This window comes from Engraulis encrasicolus, chromosome 11 (genome assembly GCF_034702125.1).
Source record: "Engraulis encrasicolus isolate BLACKSEA-1 chromosome 11, IST_EnEncr_1.0, whole genome shotgun sequence".
Taxonomy (NCBI): domain Eukaryota; kingdom Metazoa; phylum Chordata; class Actinopteri; order Clupeiformes; family Engraulidae; genus Engraulis; species Engraulis encrasicolus.
The window spans coordinates 16,776,078-16,788,597 of NC_085867.1; the positions used below are offsets into that span (position 1 = coordinate 16,776,078).

The 12,520-nt window shown below is 45.2% G+C and overlaps 1 protein-coding gene across 4 annotated transcripts in view; it reads right to left on the reverse strand.

Moving 5' to 3' along the window:
• The window catches only part of fgfr1b (fibroblast growth factor receptor 1b), a 41,786-nt gene that overhangs the window by 27,511 nt on the left and 1,755 nt on the right, over window positions 1-12,520 (reverse strand). For all 4 annotated transcript variants that reach the window (XM_063210045.1, XM_063210043.1, XM_063210047.1 and 1 more), the window contains exon 2: window positions 1,904-2,120. In XM_063210045.1, the coding sequence (XP_063066115.1) occupies window positions 1,904-2,012 (109 nt within the window). In that variant the 5' untranslated portion in view covers window positions 2,013-2,120. The remainder of the gene's footprint in view (window positions 1-1,903; window positions 2,121-12,520) is intronic.

A 12,520-nucleotide genomic window follows, 5' to 3' on the forward strand; every position in this document is an offset into this window, starting at 1 on the left:
CGGCCTTCATATGCTGTAATTACGTCAACTATGTATAGAGACAATGTACAGAGCTCAAATCGACTGGAGTCAAATTCCTCGTATATGGACATATATATATATATATATACAGTAACTGTACTTGGCCAAAGAAACGTATTCAGATTTTGATACCTTACATAAATCACTCGTGATTGGACAGAAAGAAACAAAGAACGTAGTCTACAAACTACAAGTGGAAACAATTTGGACTGCGAACTTAGCAAAGACATGGAGACGCCTGGACCTCACTGGGCTGATGGAGAACAGTAGTGTTTGGACGTAACTTTGATACAGACACTGTCATCTCCTACATGTGGAAAAATGAAACAGGAGCGTTTGTATGTGTGTGTGTGTGTGTGTGTGTGTGTGTGTGTGTGTGTGTGTGTGTGTGTGTGTGTGTGTGTGTGTGTGTGTGTGTGTGTGTGTGTGTGTGTGTGTGTGTGTGTGTGTGTGTGTGTGTGTGTGTGCCCATGTGTGCACATGTGTGCACATGTGTGTTTGTGTAATAATGAAATCACTGCATAATTTCCAAGTTTCCAGCAGGTTCCGATCCAAAACATGAGAGAAGGTTAAACCGCACGGTGGATGGCAACCAAATCATAAAGTGGATAAATGATTCCAACAAACGCAGGATAACAAAGACGTCATTCATCAAGCACTCATAAATAATTTTATGTTGGAGTTTGTGTGTGTGTGCGTGTGTGTGCGTGTGTGTGCGTGTGTGTGTGTGTGCGCGCGCGCACGTGTGTGTGTGCGTGCGTGCATGTGTGTGAGCGCAAGCAAATGTGTTTGTCTGTGTCTGCGATTATACTGTTGTCTTTTTAAGAGCCTACACACATTCCCATCTGGATAAGAAAACCAGAAGAAACTCACAGCAAAAGCCGAAATCACAGAGACCAGCAGCCCAATACGTTCCGTGTATATGACACACCTCTAGTCTACAAACCCGCAGCACCAAGCAAGCACACTAGCAAGTACAGTTTATAGAAGCAGAGATAACATCAGTTAGCCTTTCTCGCAGTGACACCAAACAAGTTCTGGGAAGTCATTCTCGAAACCATAGTTGCTAACTATGCTAGCTACTTTGTTGCTTGCAATGCAATTTCCCATTGGCAACTACCCAAGTTGCTAACTGGCTAGCAACTTTCAAGAATCACACCCCTGTCTTGAAGCGAAGCAGGAATCAAAGACCACCGGTTTCAGGCAGAAAACCGTAGTGTGTATGTTAATGTATATGCCACTAGATGCAACTTATACCTGCTTCAAATGCATTGAATGGAAGGTGTCTGACTTTACATGGAAAAGGCCTATTGACAGAGACGAACATGAACCGGCTTGATAAATATTCCTGCCTGTGCCTGTGATTGCACTAATTAGTTCATTCACTCCTGGTTGCACCGGTGTGCTAACCGAGGTCAGCTTGTTCAGCCAGTGAGCTGAAACAAACACATACTTTTTCAGTACTTTTACTTTCTGCACTCGATTCGTGCAATCTGTGTGGTGTCACAAGTTCACTGATTTAAGGGAAAAACAAGGGAAAAATTATTTCACTGATGCTCAGATTGGTTGTAATAGTGAAGTTAATGAACAAAAAGCCCTTGTTGTAAATGGGTGACTAGTTTTTTCCCTCTCAAAGCAGGGCATTGCTTAGTGGTAATAGCAAAGTGCCCGGATAACGTTCGCTCCGAAGAATACGTTCGCTCCTGTCAACAGGTGAGCAGCTAAGCAGGGATGCGTCTCTCGATAACGTCGTAGTTTACTAAGTTAGCAACTTACTCGGTTACAAAGCAAATTCGCATAGGTAACCTACTAAGTTACAATCTGGTTAGCAATGACTCTTTCGAGAAACAGGGCCTAGGTAAGCAGGTAGATAGGTACGTACCTTGGTCGGTGACGGCGGGTCTCGCTTGTGTCCCGGTCGTTGTTAGCTGGGTCAGGACGACCCATAGGAAGAGTAGACTCCAGGACAGCAGAATTCTGTGGGTGCCCATCTCGCTGTGGGTGCTGCTAGCAGAGATGAGACGTGGGTGGGCGATGGGACATCAGCTGTGGGCATCAGCAACATATGCCCATTGGCTCCACCGCAGCTGAGCTGATACCTGAGAGGAAGGGAGGGATGTTCATATTAGATCATTGGAGAGATGCACAACCATACACTTCTCCAAGCAATATAGATTAAGACATCTGACCTTCACCCAGTGAGGGGGAGAGCAGGTAGCTATGAAACCTTTTTTTGGATGCATTGTCAAGATCACTCATAGAGAAGAACGGAGAAAAGAACTATCTTCTGCACCTCCACACTCGGCCGTGTTGAAATTAATATGATCACCAAATCACAGCATTGGGACATGAGCATGTTGCTTCATACAACAAATTACTGTATTACTGGATTGCTACATCTCTGTTTTCACTATGTCTGAGACTGTGATGCACGACTGACCACACCTCGTCTCTAAGCTGCAATGTACATTTCGAAAAGTAACCAAATATATTTCACCACTCCCTTTACAGCACAGTGGAACTGAAATGCATCCATTTCAACTACCCCTGGGTTCAGTAAACAGTAAAATCTCATTCAAAAGGTTGCGTTCCCTGTCAGAGAGTTAGTGACCGGGGCAACAGACAGGGGGTGGGGGCAAAGGGGTCAGTTGTCCCCAGCCCAGAGAGAAAGCGGGCCCAAAATTGGCTCCTCACTACATTGTATGCATTCGGTGAGGGGCCCTTTCAGATGACTTTGTCCTGGGCAGCCCTGGTGGTGACCCAGTGTCATGGCTCAGCCGGGTTGAACTTGGCCTGCATTTTTCCATTTCCCATAACTCAGAACTAGGCTGAAGTTCCTGTCTGACTGTATGTGTGTGTGTGTGTGTGTGTGTGTGTGTGTGTGTGTGTGTGTGTGTGTGTGTGTGTGTGTGGGTGTGTGTGTGTGTGTGTGTGTGTGTGTGTGTGTGTGTGTGTGTGTGTGTGTGTGTGTGTGTGTTTCTCTCTCTCCAGTCATTCTCTGGGGCACCCAAGTGCTGTCGCCGGCCCTTCTGACAAACTACGTCCACTGACAGCCAGCAAAAACAGAAGCCTAGTCTCTCCCCATTCACTCATTCACTCGCTCGCTCACTAACACACCCCATCCTCATCCGCATCTCCTACCACTACCACCCATCGTCTATAAAGCTTTTCTTTGGTACAAAGGCCAGTTTTGTCTTGGTTGGCTAAAACCATAAAGCCACTCCAGTTGTAAACTCCATCTGGTGGGCGCTAATGTTTCCTCTAAAACCAAACCGCAGTCCTTTTCAGTTGCTTATTAAAGTCGAGGGAGATTAATGAGTTTTTACAGTGGGCGGCAGTCCTTTAAAAAAAATACCAGACACACAATGGGCTGGACCACCAAAAATGGCAATCCAATCACTTGTTCGTAAACAAAAACATTTTCTGGTCAAAAGAATGTGTGGTGTGGTTTCAGCCACCATGCCAACATGTCCCTGAAACAGTACAATTTGATTTTGAGTGTGGATGTCAATAATACGGGGACTATGGGTAGTGTCTGCTAGAGGGAGTCATAAGTCTGGCAAAAGTTTTTTAGCTATGGCTATAGTTTTATCCAGGGATATGCTTTTCCCCCATATACAGAACATACATAGACTACAAAATAAAATTGCAGAAATTGATCAACAGCCTTATGTACTCCTACGTGCCAAAGGAGTGCATGCATAACACTGGTCCACTTTTTTTGACTAATGCCTTTTGGCCTGCGGGAAACACTTAGCCTGATTATCATAGACTTGAAAATCGCGATTCAATTCGCTGCCGAAGGTGTTGCGTCACTAGGAGGGCGCAGCCTGGCTAGGAAACACTGTGCTCCATGAATGCAGTATTACCCATCATATCTTCCAGGCTGCTATGCATGAGAGGCAACTGATTAGCTTTCTATTGTCATGCGTACTCTCACAATTTCAACACCTTCTTAATTGGCTAAGCTCTAATTTCAGTGCTCTATTAGATCAATTTAATGAAGGTGTGAGAGGTAGAGAGTTGAGATTCACCCATCCCCCACCAAGTCCAATTATATAATGCACTGGTGAGTGAATTACTGGGTGATGTTCACCTCAATAGTCAAAAAACTCAGTTCCACTTGCAGAAGTTCAATAGCTTTGGAATTCTCTTTTTGCATGCCAGGACCTGAGTAGAAAGTACAGTAAGGTAGGGTAGGGCTGGGCTGGGCTGGGTAGGGTAGGATAGGGTAGAGTCGCGTAGCGTAGAGCAGCGTAGAGTAGAGTAGAGTGGAGTAGAGTAGAGTAGAGTAGAGTAGAGTAGAGTAGAGTAGAGTAGAGTAGAGTAGAGTAGAGTAGAGTAGAGTAGAGTAGAGTACAGTAGAGTACAGTAGAGTAGGGCAGAGCAGGGCAGATCACCTCAGTACTTTCTTGAAGACTTCAGTAACAAGGCCTTTGTAATAACAGGGCCTCCATAATAGACCTGAATGAGAAGCAGACTGAGAGGCCTACTTATCTTGGGGTCTGGTCATAGATATCCTACTATAGTAAGACCTTTTAAGACCTTTCCTTTTAAGACCTTTTTTAAATAAAAAAGAGCCCTCCTAATTGAACACTGTTGCTGAATGAGAAGTCCTGATCGTCTTGAGGTCCGGTCATGGACGTAGTATAGCTAATAGCCATAAGCATGCTGCCGTGTCACTCAGAGCAGCTGCGAGTAGGTGTTGATAGGCGCTCTACAAAGTGTGAAGCACACATCTGTTAATGCCGTCCCCCCCTGGGGGTTGTCACTTGTCACTTGTTTCCTCTCGGAGGCCAACAACGCCTCAGAGCCAACCAAAAAACATGCCACAACAAAAGGTCCCTCGCCATCCCCGAGTGTTTTCTTTAAACGCCAACCCTCCTCCGACCATTAGGCAAATGACCATTTGCTCCCACTTGCTCTCTCTCTCTCTCTCTCTCTCTCTCTCTCGGTCTCCCTCCCTCCCTTACACAAACGCCCCAAACTCATCAGAGTAAAAAGTGACACGTAGAAATCCAATTAGATCCATTTGGTATTTGTTATTTTTAAAACAAACTAAGAGAGGCACTGAACTAACTCTTCTTACCTGATGTTTACTCCAATTACCTATTTACCATAGTCAAAACAAACGTGTTAAAAATGGATTTTCACATGGTATAGGCCAACGAAAGAATATTGAGTGAAACATGCAGAACAAATGCACATTTTCTTCTAATGCCTCTTTTACACTGCCATTTTTCTGGTAGGCCTACAGCTCGACAAAATGTGACTCGGCTGCCACTTTTTGCTTTTAGAATGGGCACGACACAGCTCAATCGTAAAGAAAAAAGCGGTGTCCGAGTTGGGCTGTGTCAAGCTGTAGGCCCACCAGAAAACCGGCAGTGGATAGGGGCATAACTTAAGTGTCTATGTATGCAGGGCTATAGGATATAATGGAATACTGTAAGGGCTGCACTGGGACCAAAACCAGCACGCTGCCTTTGTATGATATTATAATATTATGGGCAGCCGTGGTCTAGTGGTTAGAGAGTTGGTCTTTCTATCTAGGGGTTGCTGGTTTGAATCCCCCCTGACCTCTCCTTACATCTCCATCCATGGCTGAAGTGCCCTTGAGCAAACCCCACATGGCTCCAGGGACTGTAACCAATACCCTGAAAAATAATAGTTGTAAGTCGCTTTGAATAAATGAAAGCGTCAGCTAAGTGCAATGTTATGTAATGTAATGATCAGCTCAGTCCGCTGTCTACGTATATTAAGGATAGACCACTGGGCCACTCCATCTAAATTGAGGGCCGGTCTTTAAGGAAAAAAAAAAAAAAAACAACATCTGCCCCTGAAGAATGTTGGCCCACCGGGAACATGCCCTGTATGCCAGATTAGCAGCCCGGCCCTGGATACTCGTGAGGCAGTGATTCCCAACCTTTTGTGTCTCATGTACCCCCCAAGCCATTTCATTGTACCATGAGTACCCCCTAACTCATATTTTACATTGCTTTTTCTATTCCAGTGTGACTTTGCTCCATGCATTTGTTCAAATTCAATATTCCCAAGTACCCCCTGCAGTATGCTCGCGTACCCCTAGTGGTACACGTACCCCTGGTTGGGAAACACTGCTGTGAGGTAACATAAAGGGATAGTGTGGTATAAAATAGGAACATGAAACGGACTGGGCAGTGAGGTTAAATTCTGATTCTAGACCGCACCATTCCAAAGTATGCCCTTTTAAAGTTTTTGGTGGGAAACACTGCAAATGGAAGATTTATGAAGTTTAATGTGCCACATGGTGTTACAACACCGGGAGGATGGGTATGAAGTAGGGAAAGCACGCAACAACCTTTAGGGTCAACTCTGTTTAGGGACCTTAACATGTCTTCAAGTCCTGAGGGGTTTGTCATCAGCCTATATCCCCTTACTCCCTCTGCTTCGGGAGAAATCTCCCTCTCACACTACACACATACACATACACATACACATACACATACACATACACTCACTCACGCACACTCACGCACACTCACACACACACACACACACACACACACACACACACACACACACACACACACACACACACACACACACACACACGTTTCTCGGCTCCGATATCGAGACCCTGTTGAAGCATCCTCGTTAAAGTGATGAATGAAGTGTGTCTGTACATTACTGCGCCCTGATTTTATTACCTCAAAACGCAAAGTGTTCATCACACTTGGGCCTTCGTCCTTCAGGAGTTTCAGGAGTCTCTCTCTCTCTCTCTCTCTCTCTCTCTCTCTCTCTCTCTCTCTCTCTCTCTCTCTCTCTCTCTCTCTCTCTCTCTCTCCCCCCAGAGTGATAAAAAACTGGTGATGTGGGTTCTGACCTCGGATGAAAAATGGCAAGTGTCCACGCGCTGCAGGTTTATGAAGACATCATTAATGCAGTTCACTCCTCTGAAGGTGCCCATAACTCTCCCTCCCTCTCTCTCTCTCTCTCCCTCTCTCTCTACTTCTCTCTCTCCTGCCGTAAACTTTTAGAATCTCTTAAATTAATGAGAGCCCGGCAACAAAGATTTATGCCCGAAAGAAAACAGTTATTGCCGTGACTTTTCTGTGTGGAATCTCACCGTGTAACACGTTTTTTTTTTCTCTCTTGTTGGCAACATGAGAACATGGGGGACATAAAAAGGAAGGAGTCCACAAAAACAAGACTGCATTCACCAAATTATTGGGAAAGAGAGACTGAGAGCAATCTTACACCAGATTCCACAATGGCCGTCCTGTTTGCACTATATTACATTCAGCTGACGCTTTCATCCAAAATGACTTAGTTATTTTACAGGGCATTGGTTACAGTTTCTGGAGCAATATAGGGCACTTAAGCCGTGAATGGAGCTGTAGGGAGAGGTATGGGTGGGATACAAAGTAACAAACCTGCAACCCTATGATCTTAAGATCACCTCCCTAACCCTCAGGCCACGGCTCTCGCTCCCTCCACCATTTGTATCCTACCTGTAGGATGAATCCTCTATATGTCTAAAATAGTGTTTCTCAACGGGGGTGGTACAGCCCCCCAGGGGGCGTTGGGGAGCTCTAGGGGGCGTTGAGAAGGATACAGCTGAGTGGGGGCAGTGCTTATTTGCCAGTGGGGAGCATTAGTCCGTTTAATTGTTTAATACTAAGGGGGACTTTGTCAGTCTTATGCTGAGGTCAAGGGGGCGTTGGGAGGATTTTGGTAAGGCCAAGGGGCTGTCTGTTCAAAAAAGTTTGAGAACCACTGGTCTAAAACTAAGATGCTTGACTGCAAAGAAATAGGCCAATACGTTTTTTATCCTCAGCATTTTAACACTAATACGACACACCAAGAGCATTGTTTCTGCATTTGAACACTACTATGAATGCACATCATGGGTGTGTCAGTGTGGAGGAGCAGACTCTGAGGTATGTCTGTGGTAAGATGAATGCACTCCATCATGCACCACCAGGGATTAGGGGGGAGGGAGTGCCCAGCCACCCACCTTCTCTGCCCAGCATTTTGCCAATAGCACAATTTTCCCTTATGCAGACTGGCCAGGGACCAAATGGTTTACATTTACTGAAAAAAAAAAATCATACACATGCATGCGCACACACACACACACACACACGCACGCACGCACACACACACACACACACGCACGCACGCACGCACACACACACACACACACACACACACACACACACACACACACACACACACACCAGGGCTCCAGACTAACTTTTTGCACTGGTTGCACTGGTGCGCCTAAAAAAATGTTTTAGGTGCACCAGCACAAAATTTAGGTGCACCCAAATGTTTTCACCACCCCATACACACACGCACCTCAGCTTTAAAAAAAGAATAATAATAATTAAAAATAATAAATATAGCAATAATAATAGCAACAATAATAGAATAATAATTATTATTATTATTATTATTATTGTTGTTTCTATATTTTAAAAGACCTGGAGCCTGTGCTATAGGCTAGTCTTCCAAATGTGCTCCTTATAAAAGACATGACAGTAGGCTGCCTAACACATCTTGGCTACACGCAGTTTGGCTGGTAGAAAAGACCAAATTAGTAGCCTTTTAGTCAATATGTGTTTGACTAGTAAGATAAACATACCAGCCTTTTCTGCAATAAGGCTACGCACACGGCACAAGCACAGAGTTGCAATATGAAGATAGATAGATGGATGGATGATGGATAGATGGATGGATGGATAGATTTTTTTTAACAAACCCTGCTAAAAATGTCATCATTTTTAAAATCATTAGACACAAATAGCCTAGCCTATGTTTACAGTTGAATCTGAGGTGAATTGGGTTTTGTCTATTTCCCCGTTTTTGAGCGCTCGCCCTCTACATAATGATTGTGGTATCTTAGCAAGCGCTACGAACAGACACGACAGCACTAGTGCGCTCGCTCGCTCACTCTCTCCCTCTCTCTCTCTCTCTCCCCGTCCCTCGTGCTGTCTCGAGGTGCATGAACGATGCCTTGCCGATTGATAGCTGATAGGCAGTATGTAGCCTGCCCTAGTCGCTATCAAAAAACTCTCACAGAAGTCCCGACATATTAGCGCGTCACCTGTTGTTTGGCCAGCTCTGCACGCGGCTGAAACGGGCAATTATCCGCACCCTTCTGCGTTTTTGTGTGGCAATGTTTAATATCCGCTCAAGCCATTTAGTTTTTCCCCGTGATTGTGACTCTCTCGTGTTTAAAATATCCTCAAGTCATTTTGCTGTTTTTATCGTGATTGTAGGCCTAACTCTCTCGTCCGTTGCAAAACTCGCCTGGTTGAGAACACAAAACTCGCTGGCACATGTGAACTCGGATAGTTGAGCGAAGTCGAACATTCTATTCTGAAACGTCGGGCTGCCTGTGAAAGAGGAAGGGGGAGAAAGCTACCGGTAGTTCAGCGGAGTTGAAGGAATGACCGCATTGACACGCTTTATTGTGTGATGATGGGCCACTACTGTAGAATGACTATTAATTTTATGTCCATTAATTGATTTTGTTCTACTGATGGCTGGTCGCACCGGTGCGCCTAAAAATATTTTTTAGGCGCACCATTGAAAAAAATGGGCGCATATGCGACCAAATTGGTCGCACTCTGGAGCCCTGCACACACACACACACACACACACACACACACACACACACACACACACACACATCCTGTGGACCCCCCCCACAGATGGCTGATGGCATTTCTGGGAAGCAGGTTCAGACCACCCCTCCCTTCAAACACCCTCCCTCCCCCTCCCTCCACATCTCTCTCTCTCTCTCTGCATCCATTTTTTCTATCTTTTCTTTTCTTTTTTGCTTGCTGATCTTCCGCTCCTGAGTACGTCACCTGCACTCGACTCGCTCCGCTCCTCACTCAGTGTGGGCCCCCCTGCCCCTTCGCTGTCATGGCAACGCAGGAAGCGAGTTCCACCTGTACAGTGTGTGCTGCTGCGCTGCTGTCTGGGCTTATTACCTGCGCAGAGCGGAGCGGAGCAGAGCGGAGCGGTGGAAAATACCACAGCAGGCCCATCACGACTATGGAGACAGAAAATTACAGACTACTACTACCTGATGTCTCAATACGTCTGCCTGTCTGTCCATGGGGCCAGTGGTGTAGTCTACGTAGAACGCAGGTATACGGAGTATACCCACTTCTAAATTTTAGGGGATTCAGTATACCCACTTAAAATTGATTTATCCATTATTTAGAATGGCATAAATATATACAGTATACCCACTTCAAAAAATGCGAGAATATACAGTATACCCACTTCAAAAAAGTAGACTACACCGCTGCATGGGGCCTATACCTAGAGCCCAGGGGTGTTATACATTGTTTGTTACGATGTTTGGAGTTGAGTAGTGCAGAAGATCAAATGAAGAAAGTATCTGACTGAACAATAATGTCAAATGAAAAGTAAAAATAGCTATACCACAAAAAAAAAACAGAAACAAGGTACCAAGGTTTCAAAAGTGGATAAGAGAATGTGGGTTTCTAAAGTGGATACGATATGGGAAGTAATATGATGTTCAATATATTAGAAGACTACACTCTGCATGGAAACAGTAAAGGCCTCTTCTGCTGATATGGTACACATGGCCCCTGTGTGCAATAAAATACCAGGAACTTAGAGAAGAAGAAAAAAAACAGTTGCTATATTTGGCCCACATACCACTTAATTTCCGTAACCAGAGCTCTTTGAATCCTCTTCTGCCTACCTTGGGCCGGAGTGAGAGGGGCTGACTGGCTGGCTGGCTGGCTGGGCTAGGGTAAGGGTATGGGTAAGGGTACGGGGGTGTAGGGTGGGGTGTGGTGGGGGTAGGGCTGTTGAATAAGCCTTTTGTGATAATTAAAGGTTGGATTCTGCTCTCTACTCTACCCCCCAGCGAGACATGCCCTCTCTCCTAATTATGGAGCTCCTGCATCCAAGCATGACATTCCTCTGCTTTGTCTGCTCTGTCTTTCAGAGAGACAGGGACCCTGTGTGTCTTGCCTTGTCTTTTCTGTCTGTATCTGTCTGTCTCTCTTCTGCTCTCTTCAGTCTCACTGTCTCCAACCCTTTATCCTTCCATCCATCCATCCATCTGTCAGTCTGTATCCGTCCATCCATACATCCTTCCACCTTCCTTTCGTGACACTATAATTAACTCTTTGCGCGCCTTTCACCTGTAGTTGCTGCTGATATTCCCATGGAAGTCCCCGTAGACCTGCTTATTATGGGCTTTTGTACTGAGGAAAGACATGGTCTATTTGGGTATCTCATAGCACACCTTGTCTGGGGCCCTTGTTCAGGCCTGCTAGAACATGCCATTCAATCGAGTGTAAAATTCTACTGTCAACACAGTCTGTCTTGCGGGTACTTCCAATGCTGCGTGTTTGAGAACTTCTGTGTGTTTGAGGCATGCAGGTGTGATGTGTGATGTACTCCTGTGTTGCTGAAGCACATTCACATTTAGGCTCATTTTCCAAGCAAATGTTACAGCGACAAGGCTGAGAACACATGTAGATGCAGTGGCTCTTGCAGTTGTCATGCAAAAAAATAGCGTTTCTGTAAACTTTGAAGATATGTTAAGTCCTCAGGGCTCCTGCAGTGAGCTCCTGCAGTTGCTGTTTCTTCTTTATCAGATTAGCCTGCCTCCAGGCATAGCAGGCTACATCCTTCTGAAGTCTTTGAAAATGTTACAACGGCAATTCAACATGCCCGGGCAGAATTTAAATGTTAGTGTATAGGCCATTGGCCAATCCAAAATTCATGGTGGTTTCTGATATTTTGTTGAAACTCTTAACTTAAAAGAACAGAAAAATAAGAACATGGAAGCAGATCATCTACTTCTAAGTTGGAATAGCAACCAGTAACCAGCAATTATTCCTGTTCACAACTGAGGAGGTTCAGAGTAAAATGAATGCAGTGTTCATTTAAAACTTAGAGTACTGAGACCAAATACATCTTATACAATGTCAAATCAACTCCCAAAGTTTTCAATTAACACTGCATTTTCTACTGTGCTGCTTCGGCAAGAAGGCCACTCCACGAGCCAGGAGCTCCCTATAAGCCTGATCACCAGGAATGGCATGCCATTCCTCTGGTCTTATCAGCACACAGAAAAAAATGACACCGGAGCAGCAGCATTAGCAGAAAATCACTGGCTGCTCACAGGAACTGGTAGAGGCAGTCACAGTGACTGATCTGTGGATGGGGAATGGCGGGAGTGTATGGGTAGTGGTGTAGTGGTGGAGGGAGAGGAAGAGAAGAGAGGGAGAGATCAGTATAGCCTGCCCAGGTGCAGAAACTGAGCGGGTTCCTCTTTCAGTACACCGGCATAGTTAGTCATTCAATTTGGCCACCCTCCAAATGCCAAGGAAGGGGTATGCCACTTAGCTATAACTCACAGAGTTAGTGGAGTTGAAACTGCCTGGAGCCCATACCAGAGCTCTTTCACCTGGGGTTACTAGAATTTAGACCTAAAAGAAACGTAGCCTATTTTCAC